The 19,539-nt window shown below is 32.4% G+C and overlaps 1 protein-coding gene across 3 annotated transcripts; it reads right to left on the minus strand.

Moving 5' to 3' along the window:
* Positions 1 to 99: 99 nt before the first annotated feature.
* LOC112019764 (glutamine synthetase leaf isozyme, chloroplastic) lies at positions 100 to 2,435 on the minus strand (the record flags this gene model as incomplete). 3 transcript variants are annotated; one of them, XM_065764371.1, is given in 6 exon segments in its annotated part: positions 100 to 206; positions 314 to 362; positions 443 to 546; positions 675 to 714; positions 819 to 1,091; positions 2,143 to 2,435. In XM_065764371.1, coding segments are annotated over 5 exon segments (554 nt in total), but the record flags the coding sequence as incomplete, so codon positions are not given.
* Between the last annotated feature and the right edge of the window lie 17,104 nt (positions 2,436 to 19,539).

Below are 19,539 nucleotides of genomic sequence, written 5' to 3' on the forward strand. Positions count from 1 at the left end.
CACACACACACACACACACACACACACAGGAAACATGGAGAAAGCCAACAATTTGATTATGAAGTATGCGACAGTGAACACCAAAATAAACAGACTCACCAAGGAACTTCATCCACAACCTTCTTGTTACTGAAGATCTCAGCAGCCCTGTGACGTTTGTTTGTTGGGATAGGCTCGCCTGCTGGCGTGTATGTATCACAAATTACCTTTTTTTTAAGCACAAGACATAATATCAATTAAATGCAAACAAATTCAGAGTGGTAATTAAATATGATTATTAATACAATATCTTCTGAACTAACTAGTTACTTACCAAGATATTGTTACCACCACGAAAAGGATCCTTAAAAATTGCTTGAGGGCTGGAGAAAGTATTAGGTCAACTTATGGTACAAACAAAGACTTACAAAATATATATATCATATTGCCATGAAGATCTTACTATAGAATTACTTCACTATCTTCACCCGGTGCTTGACCAGTACTCGATCCATCATAATTCCACTTGGGAAGCTCAGATGGATGTTCAACAGGTTTAGGAATTGTCTGAAAATTTGGAAAATAAGATAACAACAAACTCAAATTTTCAACATGTTGAACTATGATAAAACTCAAACATTGAGAAACAATGCCCGCACATGTTCCACTTTATCATATCATTAACATTAACATACCCTTGACTTGCTACGCAGATCAATCCCAGTCCCTCCAATCCTGTTTCAAAATTATCTCAGATTATTTTATTTTTAAAGGAGTGCTCACATGGAATGAGCTGAACCAGGAGTTAGTTACAAATATAAATTAGAAAGAACATGTACCAAATGTACTCAGCAATAATTTTGTCAGTAAATGGAGTGAGGTCCAAATTTAGTAGATCTTCCATCCTATTGATAGTACCGTTTTCAGACTTCACAGCAAAAACTTGGAACTTAGCTGAGCTTTTAGATGACCATTTCTTATTCTGTTTCAACAATAGAGAACTCCACATCTTTGTTGTCATGGGACTTGAACTCACAGAGTTCCTTGTAATTCTCATCTGCCATTGTGTAGAGGGGGCTAAAATCTGCGCCATGTTTCAGTTGCTCCCCACTCTGAAAAAAAGAAGAAAAAAGTGCTTTGGGTTTAGACTAAAAGGTTTAATACATTGGAAAGGTATTGAATAATGAACTGTGATGCAATATGGTTCTTATCAATTTTCACTAAAGCAAACTCAATAATTCTAACCGAGACCATCACAACAGAGTGTTATGAATATGATGAAATCTCATGTAAAATGAATGCTTAGACAACTGATAAGTTTGCATCTTTCTCTTTCATCATATGTTATGTTTTATCATCATTTATAATCATCGTGGAAATATGAATACCCAGCAACTTCCATTACCTTTAGAGGAGGGAAAAAAAGATCTAAAGTTACAGAATCAGACTCGCTTGAGCTAAAGTAAAATTAAGCAGGAATTGTTTTTTTTTTTTTTAAAGTCACACACATCTACAAAATGAATATAAGAAAATTTAACATTTGTGAAGGACAATTTGGAAAAAAATTGTAATCCACAAATATAAAGTTCAACATAGTTGACTTGGTGGCCAATTATTTTATGAGTCTATCCTAAGAATTGGCATCTACTGATTGAGAAAAATAAATAAATAAATAAAAGGCGTGCCTCATGTGGACCAACCTGCATGGGAATCCTCAAAAAAAGGTCACCTCACCAACTACTTTGAGCAAGAGGGCCTCAACTTGTGTGCTTTTTCTTTCTCTTTCTTTTCTTTTTTTCTATTTTTTTCACTTTTAGTTGCAGTAAAAATTTTACTTCTGGATTAACTATGGAATATTACAAAAATGAAAATAAAGAAAATGCTCAAAAACCTCCATAAACAGGCCTAATTTGTGAAAGCATTTGGCTTGAATTCTACTTTTGAAGAAAATACATAATGTATAAAGTATAAACCCAAAAAAATATGTGTATATGCTTGAAGAAACTAGGATTTTGACATGTGGCAAAGTTAGACAAATATATGACCAAACTGACATTGTTACTTATTTCCTTGAAAGTCTGACAAACCCATCATCTCATTACTCTAAAAATTAAATCTTTGTACAAAGAAAAAGTTATCAAAGATAAAGGGTAATGAACATACCTCAGGAATGCCAAATGGCTGGTGGGTTTTGCAGGAATTGCCTTCAGAGGAAGGAGAGAGAGCGAGAGAGGTAGTCAAGTGGGTATTTGAGTGAGGAGTGTTTATAAATTATAGTAGGGGTTGATAGGTAGAAGGTATTTTGGCTTTTCCTAACTAGATAGGGGTGTGGTATGAATGGAGGAAAATGGCTGTTGGTCTCTTTAGGGGCACCAAGAGAGGTTTGGATTATTTTTTTGGGATAAGGTGTTTTTTTTTCAACCCTCAAAGCTTTTTCCCTCGTGCAATCTTACCTCATTCTCTACACCATTTCACAGTCTATTTTTTAATTTTTGTAAAGTTAAAATCTTTAATGAGGATTTGCATATTTGTTTTTTGATAAATAATGTGGTTTGAAAATATAGTCACAGTCTAGACTCTAGACTATGATTTATTTAAGACTTTAAAGCCTTCGACTTGCATATAATATGTTTTTTCAATTTTCAAATTGACAAGGACATGGTTTGTGTAGAATTTTACATTGGGGTCTCTATAATTTAGCCAACTCATGAAATTTTGTATTTTACAACTATTATATTATTATTTATGTCACTAAAAAAACTATTATTATTTATTATTGTCTATTTTGAATTCATCTCATTTCCATTCATTGTTTCATTTTAAGGGAAAAAAAATCAGTTTTGCAGGCAATTTTTTTGGTTCTCAAAAACTCAATTGTGTCAATTTGGTTCGTTATTTTTTCTCATCATTCCAATCATTTTTTTACCACCATTTCACTTTTTTTTTTTAAATGTTGGCTTAGTTATTGAATTGCTTAACATGTCATACAATTAAATTATTAGCTTGCTTCTATTAAATGTTTGAAAATTGGAATAATATTAAGGATGAAGGTGATTAATCATTCATTAGGTAGTTGAAAATTGGAAAATTGAAAATTTCAAACACTTATTATTAGGTAGTTGAAGGCGATTAATCATATTCATTGTCATATTAATTTGTAGTTTTATTTTTTTATTTTTTAACAATAGTTTTAGTATTTCTTAAATGTTTGTGTCCAAGTTAATAGTTTAGGTGGCATCAACAACCACTTCAACAACTTGCTGACATGTCTTTTTCCTTTTACTTTTATTTTTATTTTTAATTCTTTGTTAACCCTTAAGGAGACGACCCATCCCTTCACTATTCTTTGTGCAACTCTAAAGATATATTACATATTGTACACATAGGGATGTGCTTCCAACCTGCTAACAAGACTAAATTGGTCCAATCAAATCAAACTCAACGCCTTAAATTAGTTTTTTTCCGGATTGATGGGTTGTGTTAAGTTGGAATATATATATATATATATATATTTTAACTTTAGGGTTAGATCGAGTTTGGATTGATAGTTTTTCAACCCATCTAACTCAACCATACCCAATATGTGTGTGTGTGTATATATAAAGTTATTTTATTATATTAGTTTGATTTATATCAATATTTGTAGAGAGGAAAAATTCCCGACCTATCACAAGTTAACACATCATACTACAAAATCCACAAAATACAGCCAATTATAAAGCGTCACATATAGCTGCTAAGTTTTTCTAACACTACTTAAAAACCAATAGAAATTTGCCAAGTGTCATGTAAAAATCAATCACACATTAGCGCGTGTAAGCGATGAAATAAGCAGTCCAACACGTGTAACGATGACATATGCAATCTAGCACGTGTAAGAGATGACATATGCAATCCAGCGCATGTAAGAGATGACATAAGCGGACCAATCAAGCTGTGACATATGTCACCAATTAGACTCTGCCACGTGTCGCTTACCTACCCCCAGACTCCTATAAATAAAAACCTTCCTAAGGCATTTCAACAGACCAAGACATCTTGGGAAGAGACCAAGTCATCTAGAGCACAAGTAGCATCAAAGAAGATTCAGAAGTACTGAAGCTTTGCTGGAATCAAGCCCTAAAGCCTTTAGGAATTTCAAGAACTTTAAACTTCGAATACGAAGAACATTCGAAGCAAAATCATCTGCCTAGATCTCAAAGGTCATTGGAATCAAGCTCAAAAACCTTCAGAAACCTCAATAAACTACAAATCAGCGAAACTCTACAGATTCAAGCCTCCAAAGCCCCGAAAAACTTCCACCTCAAACCTTCAAATACGAAGAATATTCGAAAAGGAATCATCCAAATCATATTTCTAGATCTCAAAGTTCACTGGAATTCAGCTCAAGAGCCTCCAAAAACCTCAACAAACCACAAATCAGTGAAGCTCTACGGATGCAAGCCTCTAAAGTCTTGAAGAACTTCCACCACAAACTTTCGAAAGAGAAGAACACAATAAGAACACGAAGAACGTGAAGAATAAAGGATTTCTAACAAGCTCATAGCCAGAGATCCATTGTAATTCTATTTCAAAGATCTTTGATCCATTCTTTAGCCAAATTGAAGTATATTTGGTGTTCGAATCAAAATCACATTACCACGATTCCAATCAACAAATCTTTCAAGGAGATAGAATTAGAGAATCACTCTTTTGTAATCACAGAGAATTGTACCACACATTCATCGATACAAATTCGCATTTGTGAAACTATTTTACTTGTTTGACTTATTTCGAACTGAGAAATTTAGTCATCCACAGTATTATAAGAATGAGTTTTGAAGAATTTGAAAATATTGGAATATGATTTAGACATATTATATGAATTTAAATAATTTATTGTAAAAATATTGTTTATATAGTGAATGAAAACTCATTCTTTACTAGGTATGAAACATTAAGATCCAATTTACCAACTAGACTCGACCCATGTGAATTGGGTTGAGATTTTCTTAACTTTGACGTTGTTGGATAAAAAAAATCTCAACTCAATCCATGCAAACCCCTAATCGCATCAATAAATTTGATAGACCAATATTTTGGATTTGATTTGATTGTTTATTTCTAGGATAGTTGTGTTAAAAAAGAAAAAAAAAAAAAGTTTTTCGGTTTGTGTCTTTGTTCTATGTTAATGGGTATGTTTTGTTTAATTTGGTTGCAGTGATTTCATTGGTTTTATGATTTTTCTTTTTTCTTTTTGTTTTGTGGGTATGGTCTCTGTTCATGAAGAATATAGTACCATTTCAGGCAATACTTTGTTTCATTCTCTCCTCAAATTCTTGATCAGTTGTTCTCTCTGCTTTTATTGACTTTGGTCTTCCAATTTTGCCTTAGAACGGTGAGTTTTCAGATTATTTTTATTTATTTATTGGATAGTATTAAGGCCCTTCTTTTCCTTTTTTGCCTAGCCCAAGAATTATTAGGCCTATTGTTTTGTCTTTTCTTGAACCCATATGGCAGAAACCCTGATTAAAAACTATTTGAAAATTTGAAGGAAGGTGGTTTGGAGGACAAAAGAGTGTCTATTCTTAGCTTACCCATAGACTTAAAATGAGGTTTTCCTTCAGATAAAGTTTCCTCCAAATCAAGGAATCTCTTCTAACCTATTGCATGACAATTCATAAAGACAAAATTTCCTCCAAATTGGTTTATACGAATCTCCTTTAATTCATTGACAATTCATAAAACTATACATGTGTATTATTTAAACATATTACATGATTCATTAAGTATAGGCATAGTTGTCAAATCGTGAATCGTATCGTGAATCGTATCATGAATCGATTTTTTATTTTTCTGTATCGTGTATCGTATCAAATCGTGAATCGTAAGATACACAAATACCTAATAAAATTATAAAATAATTATAGATATACATATATAAAAGGTATATTCATTATAAATTTGAAATATATTCAACTAATGACCAATTTAATCATTACTTTTGTAGTAAAATTTAACAAAGCTAATTAAATAAATCAAATTAACTTATGTTTATTACATGCACATTCAAATTGATTAAACTCAGAGGTAATACATGATATATAAATCAAAATAATAATATATTTTCACCATCTTGGCTAACCAACTCCATCTAAGTCAATGTTATTATCATGTTCAACATCTTGCAAAATTATTTTTTCATAGACTTTTTCTTCATTATTATCAACATTTAGGTTTTTTTTTTGTTTTTTTATTCTAATGATTTTTCTTTATATTTTTTTCTTGGCATTCTAGCCTTTTAGACTCAAAATAATAATAACAAAACAAAAGATAATTATATTCTCATTTAATACATTATTAATAGCATAGAAAGTAAATATGCACATATGAAAGTGAGTGTTATGAGTATAGTCTAAATTTTGTAGGAGAAACAGAAGGGAGAAAAAAAACTCATGAACTTGCTATTTTATTAGACTCAATTAAGTTTCCCAATAATTTTGTGCTAAAAAAGTCTAACAACTTGTTTAAATCAAATAAAACCACAAATTTTAACAAAAAAACTCATTTTTAACCCACATGTCTATGTATCGTACAATACGTACGATTCACTGATACGATACGATTTATATGATACATACCTATGTATCGGACGATTCATGAGCACTAACGATACACCTTTTCGATACGAAACTTTTTGTGCACGATACGATACGTATCGCGTATCGTACGATATTGACAACTATGAGTATAGGTGAATAGTTTTATCAATTGTCATATAAAGGGTTGGAAGAATTTTTCTCCAAACCAGTTTAGAGGTAAACTTTTTCCAATTCATAAAATCATCCATATGTATTATTTAATCAAGACACATAATCATTAACTAAGTCATGTGAAAAAAAATATACATGAAGTGATTTATCAATCACCACATAAAGGATTGGAGAAATTTTTTCGAAAACTAATTTTGGAGGTAAACTTTTTCTTTTGCAAAGGGGAACTTGGAGCATTTGCAAAACCTATGATATTTGATAAACCATCTCTAGAAATATACCATATTACGTTAATTTTCAACCAATTTGCCTCTAACCATGTAAAAGTTTGTCTATCATCATTTAATGCATATTGACATATCCCTTAAATTTAGTTAGTAACTTCAGGAGGGACTGAGGGTAGTTTGTCACCTTACACAAATTGACATCTAACCAAATTATTGCAGCGTCCAATAAATCCAACTACTCAATGTTACGAGTTGTCAACCTCTTGAAAATCCAACAACCAAAACCCATCATCATTGCCTAAAAATGGGTCTTAGACTTTCCCTTGAACCTCTAAAATGTCATGACAAATACAAGCATTAATCAAGTTTTACCTACCTTCATCTAGCCACATTTATTCCCTCAACTCAAAGTTAGTTCATTATTTTAAAGCACTAGGTTTTTAAAAGAAGGTTTACTTTGTGTTTTTTGGCAGCACAAGTAGAGCCTCTTTCTCGTCTTTATCACCACTTTCTAAATTGTCCCATGTTTTTAATGATGAAAGTATTTGTAATTAATATCAAGAAAATTTAATGTTAATCATTTATTGGTGAGTGGAGTTTGTGGTGTGCATTTGTATTTGAACTCCTTTCTTTCTCCCTTGTGTATATGAGTGTATTTAGGGGTGTTCACCAAACCGCATAAACCACAAAAACCGCCCGCAAAATAGCATAACTGCACCACACCGCATGGTGCAGTGCGGTTTGTGGTTTTATAATAAGAAAACCGCACAAACCGCACTGCACTGCACCCTCTCTATATATTAATATATTTATTTATTTTTAATATTAAATATATTATTAATAGTTTAATAACCCTAGTTTAAAAAAAAAAAAGTTTAAAGGCTGTTTGGATGAGCAAATCTCATGACTCAATTCTCAGTTTTCATAACTCAATTCTCAAAATGGTGGGACCCATAGCAAAATACTCGTTTGCCTGCACCAATACTCTGTTTCCAATACTCAATTCTCTACTTTTTGAGTTATGAGTTATAGAAACTGAAAACAACTTTTGGCTGTTTTCAGTTTTCAATTCTCATAACTCAATGACATTTTTGTAAATAACACTATATGAGGGACCCACTGCCATACTTTTAGCCACAACTTTTGATCATCTTTTTTTTCTTCTTTCTTTACTAGGGTTCACCGTCTCCCTTTTTTTTTTTTTTTTTCTTCTTCACCTGGGTTCACATCTCCTTCCTTTTTTTTTTTTTTCCTTCTTCACCTGGGTTCACGTCTCCCCTGTTCTTCCTCTTTTTTTTTTTTCTTCTTCACCTAGGTTCACGTCTCCTTCCTTTTTTTTCTTTTTTTTTTCCTTCTTCACCTGGGTTCACGACTCCCTTTTTTTTTTTTTTTTTTTTTTTTTTTCTAGGGTTTAAGGGAGAAAATGTTCAAATTGCAAGAGTCAGGGAAAAAAAGTTCAAGTTGCGAGATTAGCAGCATATTGTAATTATTTTTTAAATAATTAAAATAAAATAAAAAGATATAGAGATATATATTGTTTTCCTTGAGCTAAAGCAGTTGTGATGCAAGTGTGGAGTGGATGGTTTTTTTTATTTATTATTTATTATTATTATTATTATTTTAAGTCCTTGAGTATTTTGGATTGTTTCAAATGAGTAATGGCCCCTCTTAGGCTCTTATAATTTTTGGTTTATTGATTTTGCTATCTATAACTTTGATTCTTCTTTACCTAATAAAGTTTGTAATTTTCTGTAAGTACATTTTTTCTTCAAGAAAATGAATAGAAATCTCCCTTCATGTTCATGCTCATGTTAAAGTTCATATTTGTATCTTTTGCAATACTCAACAAGTTGTTTACTCATTTTGTGAATTATCAATCGTTGTTAACAAAAAAACATATAAACACAAAACTATTCAATTAAACTAACGTGAAAAATTAAATCTATTAGATTAAAAAAATGGACATGAAAATAAAATTTGCACAAAAAATTCCTTAAATAGAATTAAAATAATTTTTACAAAATATTGTTTATCAAGCAATCATGTACTAACTAACAACATTCCAAACATTACATGCATAACGGGGTGATGAAATGGTTGTTCAATTTATTTAAGAATTGTGATCTAGCTAATAGAAATTAAAAAATATATATATACAATAACTTTCATGCATAGTCATGAATTGTAAGGTTGAAATTTATCAACCATCTTGTTGGCTTTATTCCGTGCCAATTTGCTTGTAATTTAATCATTTAGTAACCTTGTATTTAGGTGGGATTATTGTAAGAGTAGTGTGTGTGAAGATGTGAAGAAAAGCTCGAGTATGTGCAAGAAGGCAGAGATTCGCGGCTAGGACTCGCGGCTGACTCGCGACTGGCAAGCCGCCAACTACAGGCACGTGAGATGTACACAGGGGAGCTGAAGGGTCGCGCCAGTTGTCGTACTACAAGACAAAAGTCCCATGCTGGCCAGGCCGTTATCTCGTGGTTTGAATTCGCAACTCAGATTAGTCGCGAGGCCAAGCCGCCAATCAGCCCTGTTTGACAAAAGCTGACTCTTCGTATTCCAAACACACACCACTATATATAGACCCCTATACCCACTAAATTGAGAGAGCTTCCAGAGAGAATTTTTGAGAGAAACCCTAGAGAAAAACAAGATTGATTCATCCACAATCTTTACCTTAGAGTTTCTACAAATTTCCCTACTCTCTTCCTCTCCATTGTCATACCCTTGAGAGGTTCTTTGCCAAATCCTTATCTCACCACACCCACGTCTGTGAGAAGGTTCATTTGGGGCTAAGGGAAGCAGTTTGGAAGGAACCAATATACATTGATTGATGCTATGGTATAGTAGCGCAATCCGGGAAGCTAAAGAAGAAATAGGTTCGGCGTAATCTCGTTGGAGCAAGAAGCTTGGAAGGCTTAGGTACTTGGGTAGATTAGGCTTGGAAGGTCTTCTGCTGTTCACATATCCCAACTTCATTCTTTAGTGGATTATTTACTGCTTGGAGGGCGGCGGAGAAGTTTTACGCCGAGAACTTCGGTTTCCTCTTCGATAACACATCGTGTGTTGTCCGTGTGTTTGCATCTTCCTTCTCTTTATCTTTGCTTTATATTTACTACTGTAGATGTGTTTATATTTGGCTTAGATTGTTTATCAATTTTGTTATAAGCTTGTTATCATGTTCTGCACATTAATTGTTTGATATAAAGTTTGAATTGATATTTTTGTAATTGGGGGTCCAAACATTCAAAGGTATATGTATGTTTGATGTAACCGAGCCTCGTGCCGGATGGAAACATGTTGATGGGCACTTACCTTTCAGTAAAGAGGGTGTTTTAGTTGATAGTGGCGGTGGTCTATGCTTTGGTGTGCTACGAGATCATCCAATTGACCTCCTCATGAGTGCCTATGTTCTCTCGAAGGATGATGGCTTGGCCAACCACTACAAAAAAAAAGTGCCTATGGCCGCGGTTTAAAAACGCTGCTATAGGTCACAAAAACGTGGCCATAGCCCGATTTGGCCTATAGTCGCATTTCTTTAGGCCGCTCTTCTAAATATAGCCTAAAACCCGTGACTATAGGCCTCAGAGGGTGTATGGCTGCGTTTTCTAAGCGCAGCCTAAGGATACGTCCTATGGCCGCGCTTTAAACGCGGCCTAACAACTGGTCCTACGGCCGCATTTAAAACGCGGCCTAACAACTGGTCCTACGGCCGCATTTGAAACGCGGCCTAAGCTCCAGTACTTAGGCCGCGTTTAAAACGCGGCCGTAGAACGAGATGTACGGCCACGTTTTAAATGCGGCCTAAGAGCTGGTTGTTAAACGTGGCCGTAGAACCAGACGTACAACTGCGTTTTAAACGCGACCTAAGAAATGGTCCTCAGGCCGCGTTTAAAACGCGGCCTAAGGCCCAGCCCGACATGTACCCACTAATATTCCAACCACGTTTTTAAACACGGCTATATATTTTTTTTTTCTTTTTTGTAGGCCAGATGACGAATGCAAATACAAAACGCAACTATAAGTTTGTCAAACGCTACTAAAAAGACCTGTCACACACACAATTCTAACTTGTTATTCTAGCAAAATTCAAAAATTTTCTCAAACCTGTCACAATTCTAATTATCAATCACATATATATATGTAGTTCAATACAACAACAAAATAGACATCAAGTTCAATACAACACATGACTGTTTCTAACTTCCTATAGCTATCTCGGATGCTTCTAGGGTGCCTTGTCTACATGTGGGTCACTGCAAAAATGTAAAACACAACAGTCAATTACAAAAAAGCACAAAGCATCCACAGATTGTATACTGACACAAATGTAAAGATGTTTTTTTTTTAATAAATAATTAAAATAATAAAAAATATATATTTTAAGATGGAAACAGCTAGGCAAACAAGAAAAGAGCATCCACAAATTTTTTTTATCCCTCACTTGTTCCCATTCCACAGTAGCATGGCTTTTTTGCACTCACCCAAGACCTTTCTATATTTTTCTTCACAATACATACTAATTTCCATTGTGAAAAAAGTTGTGCATGCTTCTTTTGCAGTACTATAAAGTTGTGCATGCTGAATGGATAATATATAAAAAGCACTCTAACAATGGATAAACTTTGGTTCAGAATGATGATAGTCTCACCCTTGGCAATTACCACTGTGAACTCAACAAAAGCAATACGAGTTGAATGATGGNCCCAGGTCTAACCTTGTAAGCAAAAGAAGAACTGGGGAATGAGGGGCCAACTAATGGGGTAAAGGTTGTTCAAGGTGAGAAGTATTGGGATAAGAACACTGGACGAGCTGAGGTTATGTCCAACCTCGAAGCTTCAGGCCCACCAACAACCATTAAAAAGTTAATTGAACAAAACATTAAATTAAATCACCACAAACACATGAAATTAAGCAGAACAATTGAAATTTCCTTTACTTTCATCTAATATGTGAGCAGATAAATTAGTATGTCGAAGAGAAAAGTAAATAAATGTGCAAACTCTAAGAGGTAATCTTGAAGTGACAATCTGATCCCTATTTGAATAATACGTTTTCTTTCTCTTCTATTATTTACCTAAGAAAAATTTGAATTCGAATGGAAATATCTAAAATTAAAAAAAGAAAAGAAAAAAGAAAAGTGGAAATCCATCTTCCACGAAGTTTCTCATGATTGGAAATCCAAATGGAGGAGAGGTAGGCTTTATCTACAAAAATTCATTATAAATACTGGAAAACCATAACAATCAAATAGCAGTAGTAGTAGCAAAAGTAAAAAAATATGGGTTCAATACCAGTTATTCATTGTGTTTACCTAATGTTCTTATTAGCATGCATTTCTGAAGTTGGGTTAGGAAATACAGTTTTTAATGTGATGGAAAATCTGATAACAGTAAGGTAATTTTTGCTCAAGAAAATTAGGTTAATCTTGAATCTTTTCTTAGGTCAACAGCATTGAAGTATATTAACAGAGCAATGTAATTGTTTTATAATTTTGTTATTGTGTGTGTTTGTCTTTGTAGGTTTTTGAAAATGCATTTAACAAAGCTTGCCAATCTGAAGGAAAAAATATTGTATTAATCCCACAAGGAACACATATGTTGCGGCCTATAGTGTTGAAAGGCCCATGCAAGGGCCAAGTGGAATTTCAAATCATAGGGACCCTACAAGCTCCTATGGATAAAGCATCTACAATTAATGTTGACCATTGGATCACCTTCCAATATATAGACCAGTTGATACTCGGGGGTGGCGGAAAATTGGATGGCCAAGGTCCCTCTGCTTGGGATGACAATACTTGCAGTAAAGATCTAAACTGCAAATCTCTTCCTATTGTAAGTTCTTGTTTCAACTCCTACTTGCAGCACCTTGCTTGAAATCAAGACAAATTGAAGATGAATAATCTAGCACTCTTAACCTACATCTTTTGACAGTATATTGTTTTGTACTTGATTTGAATGCTTACCTACAAGAAATGTTGTACAGTTGTAGGCGGTGTATTCCACTTCGTATTTGTAAATTGTCAATTGTTTTGAAATTTGATTCTAAATAAACTGCCCTTGAAATTTTAAGGTGATGTGTCCATTCTTTGTATAATGTGGACTGCGGAGTAAATTAATAGCTTTATTTGCATGTAATAATATCTTATAGGAAAATGGCACTAATCTCTCCTAAGGTTTCTATAATTTCACTCTTAATTATTCTTTTAATTCTTTGGATAATGTGGTGTAAATAAGATTTTTATTTATTTTTTTTGTGGGGTGGTTTCTGAGTTAATGTTACACTTCTAATTAAAGGGGAAAACTTCCAGGTGTTTTGAAGAGGAATGATTATGCTGTGTTTTATTACTTTATGTGCCTAAAAACATCAACACTTATAAATTACTAAGAATCCTCTCTGTAGTGGGATTTAGTATGTTTTTACAACATTAACTCCTCACTTAAAAATACTTAGGGTAAATTTGATAGACTGTAATAGACATTATAATATAATAAATTATTCTTTGATTTAGCTATTTAGTAATTGGTTATGTTTTTTATAACAATGAATAATCATTTCTTATGAATAGTCATTCTTTAAAAGGGATGTAGTAGCTACTTCTTAATAGGTTTATTAATTTTTAAAATTAACACATTTCCAAATAAACAAATTTTCATATGCACATAACAATTATAAAAATAAAAAATCATAAAAATAACAAATCTTCTTTCAAATTTAAAGAGTAAATTGCAAAATACACCCCTAATGTTTGGGGTTGCTTGGATTTTATACCCTGAAATTTGAAAATTTGAATTTTACACCTTAAAGTTTACTTTTGTTAGCAAAATCAAACCTCCGTTAGTGTTTGTTGATGTGTCCATTAAGTGCCACATCATATGGTGACATCTGCTAGTTGGACCAATTAAATAGTGACATGTGCTATTAACTATTTAATTAATGTCTTTATCTAAAATTAAAATAAATATATATATATATATATTATATAATATAGCATTTTGATTTTCAGGTTATTCGAAATTTCCCCAAAAAATCAAGAATCTCTTTCCAAAGAAACATTGAAAAATGACAACGCGATGGAAAAATCCAAATGAATCCAGCCATAAAAAAACAGACAAATAAATAAAAAAAAATCCCAGCATTTTCTGGGAACCAAACAGAAAAATTTTCCAAGAAAACCAACACAGTAATTAATGAGCGAAACCAACATGCAAAATACTTGAAGTACAATATTTTGGGCATTCAAAATTTTCTCAAGAAATCAAGATTTTCTATCCAAACAAACTCTAAAAAATTACAACTCAAATTCAAAACCCATTCTAAAACACACAAACAATTTCAATAGGGCACATATCAAAACCCACAGATCTACAAGCCTTCATTTCCTTAACCCAAATGAAATTCTCAAGCTTTCATAACCTAATCACCAAATCAACCAAAGGATAAAAAAAAACAGAGAGAGAGAGAGAGATCTTTTGAAAAACAAAAAGCAAAAGATTTTAAACCATATAAACCCAAATGGAGAAACATATATTCATTATGGAAAAGTATGAGAACCAAATTCCTTAGTCGGTACTAGTCACATTCTTTAATATTTATCTCAGTTGGGTTTGTTGCTAAACAGTGATTAATATAATATATATATATATATAAAAGTAATCTTGAATAAGATGTAGACCCTTAAACGAAATGCAATTAAAAAAGATTTAAAATTCCATGCTTTGGAATTGTTAAATTACATAGTGGGTGGTAGAAATTGGCATTATTTTATGAACTTAGAGTGGACTATGTAGTGTCCACTTTAGACATACATCTCTCATTCTAAAATGTTTAGCCTAAGCCTGATCCAAACATCCAAGCATAAGTCTAAATATCAGGTATGAGGTAACCCACCAACCTGTACATAATCCAAAAATAGGCCCAAAAATTTACCTAAACCCGAACCCAAAACAAAGGCCCAAGCCTAAGATTCCAATAACCATAAGCTTTGTACAGATTGTAACAATTACTCCTAAAGTTTATGAACACTACAAAATTGACCTAAACTCTTCCAAAATTACATAAAGACCCCCGTCCTTTTCATTTAAAAATTGATCCTAGATTGTATCAAAATGGCAAAATACCTCGTGACTAAAATATCATGTTCATGAAAAAAAAAAAAGCACTAAAATATCTCCAAACCCACCGAAGTTAGAGTTACCTAATTATCAAAATTGCCAAATTACCCTAGAATTCTCAAAATTATCGAAAATTACAAAATTGACCTGAATTAAGTCATAATACCATTAGAACTACTAAGGCTGCCAAATTAATCCTCAATTACATCAAACATTAATCCCCAAAACAGCTTGCAAGAATATACCAAATTATCTCCCTTCCCCCACCCCTATTAAAAAAAAAAAAACAGCTTGCAAGAATTACAAAATTGCTCCCAATACCTACAAGATTATCAAATTCACTTCAACTATGAAAAACTTTGTAGATTATCCCTTAAACGTGATGAAAATTTTCAAAATTTTCTTACACTCTACAAATTAGCAAACACACTTGAACTCCTTTAAAATGACCAAAACACCCTAAAAATCTTAATCAAAGACAACTCTTATTGCATTCCTTGATACTCTTTTCCATTTTTAATTAATTAGGGTGCCATAGATGTTGGATGACTAAACCCAAGTGTGTGCATGGCACATTTTTAGGCAAGCAACTTAAGGACATAACACTCTACATGAAGAAAGGGTAAATGACTTGACTATGGATACACCATGAAATATTTCTAGTTGGCAGAAATTCACTTTTTGTCCACATATTCAGGGGTATTTTTATTTTTAGTTCTTTTGTTTTCATACAATTCATTTTAGTTCTTGAGAGTTTTTACACAATATTTAATTTTGGTCTTTATCATTATTTCATTTACGGAATGCTTACGTGGCACCCTTAAAGATGATTGTGGCTAATTGAATAACTAAAAAAAGTTAGTAGTTAGAATCTTATTGAAAAAAAAAAAAAAAAAATCTACAAAAAGAGAAGAACCATTCCACAATTAAAAAAAAAAAAAAACAAAGTACGAAAGAATTAAAATCAATTAAAAAGAAAAAAACCCAACATCTATCTCTTTTGTTTCTTTTTCTTTTTTTGACAACCAAACATAACATACACAGTTCCCCTTATTGTGCATAGTGTTATGAGTAAAGACAAGCCCAAAAAGGTAAAAAACACACAAACAAAAAATGGACACCATGTTCTTGTGTGCCAAATCAAAATTCGAAAGTCCATGTTTATTATTTAAAAAAAAAAAAAAAAAAAAAAAAAAAAAAAAACAACACACACACACCCACATACTTGATTTTATTAAGTAGTGAGTAGTGGCAATTTTTTGTTCTCTTTTTTATGTGCCAAATCAAAATCTCAACCTCTCAATCTCATTTATCAATTAGTTTATCACAACAAACACATAAGACCAGCCAAACACTAAATACTACATGCTTCCTATAATGCAATGCAAATAAAATGAAGCAAAGACAGAAAATGTCTGATACAATGAACAAGTTTAAATCCACACAACTGAACCAAAATACCTGTGTAAAAATACAAAGACATATTAGTTACAATCTACACGAACCATAGTTAGTAAAACATTGTAATTTAAATTATAATTAAACATTTAAGAATGAAATACTTGCAGACCTTGTATGTAGTCCTCCTATTCAGCTCGAAAATACCTCGGATTACCGAAGTAGGGGTGAGATTCAAAACCCTAGAGATGATTGTGGCTAGGTATTTTTATTTTAGTTCTTTTGTTTCCATACATTTCATTTTAGTTCTTGAGAGTTTTTACACAATATTTAATTTTGGTCTTTATCATTATTTCATTTACGGAATGCTTACGTGGCACCCTTAAAGATGATTGTGGCTAATTGAATAACTAAAAAAAGTTAGTAGTTAGAATCTTATTGGAAAAAAAAAATCTACAAAAAGAGAAGAACCATTCCACAATTTAAAAAAAAAAAAAAAAAAAAAAAAAAAAAAAAAAAAAAAACCAAAGTACGAAAGAATTAAAATCAATTAAAAAAGAAAAAAACCCAACATCTAACTCTTTTTTTTCTTTTTCTTTTTCTTTTTTTTGACAACCAAACATAACATACACAGTTCCCCTTATTGTGCATAGTGTTATGAGTAAAGACAAGCCCAAAAAGGCAAAAACACCACAAACAAAAAATGGACACCATGTTCTTGTGTGCCAAATCAAAATTCGAAAGTCCATGTTTATTAAAAAAAAAAAAACACACCCACATACTTGATTTTATTAAGTAGTGAGTAGTGGTAGTTTTTTGTTCTCTTTTTTATGTGCCAGATCAAAATCTCAACCTCTCAATCTCATTTATCAATTAGTTTATCACAACAAACACATAAGACCAGCCAAACACTAAATACTACATGCTTCCTATAATGCAATGCAAATAAAATGAAGCAAAGACAGAAAATGTCTGATACAATGAACAGGTTTAAATCCACACAACTGAACCAAAATACCAGTGTAAAAATACAAAGACATACTAGTTACAATCTACACGAACCATAGTTAGTAAAACATTGTAATTTAAAATTATAATTAAACATTTAAGAATGAAATACTTGCAGACCTTGTATGTAGTCCTCCTATTCAGCTCGAAAATACCTCGGATTACCGAAGTAGGGGTGAGATTCAAAACCTAGAAATCGAAGCATAAACAAGAGAAGTTAAAAGTTGCAACCCGAAGACCCAGATCATGAAATTGAAAATTGCATACAATAGAAATTTCAAGGAAAGAGAGAAAAGGGGGGGAAACTCGCCTGAGTCGACTCGATGCTTGACAAATCGCCGGTGTTTTTTGAAGATCGATCGCAGAAAGTGGGACGGCGAGGGTGCATGAGATGTAGTGGCGGGAGTGAGATTTAGTGGGTTGGCAATGGCGAGTGAGGTTGAGGATGAACGGAATCGGTGAAGGATGAGAGCTGAGAGCTAAGTGATTTCGAAATACGGTTTTTGAGTTTAAGTGATTTCGAAATAGGGCTGAGTGATTTCGAAGGATGAGGGCTGAGTGATTTTTGTTTCTACTATTTATACAAACCCTAGAGCCGCGGTTTTAACATGCGGCTATAGGGTTGGGCCTGAAGCCCCGTTTAAAAAACGCAGCCTGATCCTTGGCTGAAGCCGCGTTTTAAACGCGCGGCTTTACACCATAGTTAAAGCCGCGGTTTTAAAACGGGCCATAGCTGGTCGCGTTTAAAATGAGGCCCAAGCCCAATAAATCGAGACTGCAGAGTTAGTCTATGATTCGTTTCTAAAACGGGGCTTCAAGTCCGGTCTTTAAGCCCCGTTTTACAAAAAAACGCAGCCCAAAGCCCCCGCGTTTTGTAGTGTTTATTACCTTCTCAAAAAAAAAAAAAAAACCAGTTTTATTGAGACAAGTAGAACAGAATCATAGGTTTCGGCTTTTCCTTTTCCTTCTTTCTTTAGGAGTAGAAGTCGTCTCCTTCTAATAAAAAAAATTAGAAGTCGTTGAGGACTTGAATTCCTCCTAGAGAGACCTTCTAAAATACTTGGAAAGTCTACTAATTAATTTTTTTTTTTAATAAAATCCCTTCATAATTTAATTATGTTAAATTTAAAATTTTTTTGTGATCATTTATTATAAGGTATATATTTTCCCCTGCTTTCATATTATATTCCTCTATGATTGCAAAATTTTAATAAAAAATATAAAATCAATAACTTTATTATCATTCAAATATTTATATTTTATATTTTTGTAATTTTAAATTATGCATAAAAAATAAATTTATGGAAAGTAATAAATAGCATTCAATTTGAACAAATTTTGATATTTATATTAAAAATGCAATTCAACAACTAAATTTTAAAATATCTAATTAAATTAATTTTTGGTCTATTCATTTTAAGAAAAAAAAAGGGTGATACTCTATAAATAATTAAATAGAGAAAATCAAAATCTATAGTACCGCCACAACTCAAATATAAATACGACTGCGAGACTGAATGTTTTAAGGAATTTAGGATAAACTGGTACTCCGCAGTTGAGTCCGTACTAAACCTGTACTCGAATACGGTACCACCACAACTCAGATATAAATACGACTGCGAGACTGAGTTGTTCCTCTCGTATCTTTTTTTTACAACGCAGTCTCCTTCAACTCGACACACAAAGTGAGAAAGATCTTCTGCAACGTTGCCAAAATAGGTATTTATTTGGTTTTTTTTTCTTCTTCTTATTTTATTTTTTTTTTTTTCCAGTCAATATTTTTTGGTTGTTTAATTTACGACATGTTTGTTTCATCATCGTCTATCATGCTAACCCAAAAAATTGTTATTGTCTCCTTCAAGGTAATAAAAAAATTAAAAAAAATAAAAAGATTTTTTTTTTTTTTTTTTATCATCATTTAAATATATTTTACTCACGTTTGATATTTTTTTTCTCCCTAAAAACTAGCACACACTAAAACCAGAAGTTTACTCTTTTCCAAATTCTAAATTTTAGTTTTTTAAAATTTTATTTCTATGTAATCTCACTAACAAT

Source organism: Quercus suber, unplaced genomic scaffold (assembly GCF_002906115.3).
Source record: "Quercus suber isolate HL8 unplaced genomic scaffold, Cork oak 2.0 scaffold_554, whole genome shotgun sequence".
Lineage (NCBI taxonomy): Eukaryota > Viridiplantae > Streptophyta > Magnoliopsida > Fagales > Fagaceae > Quercus > Quercus suber.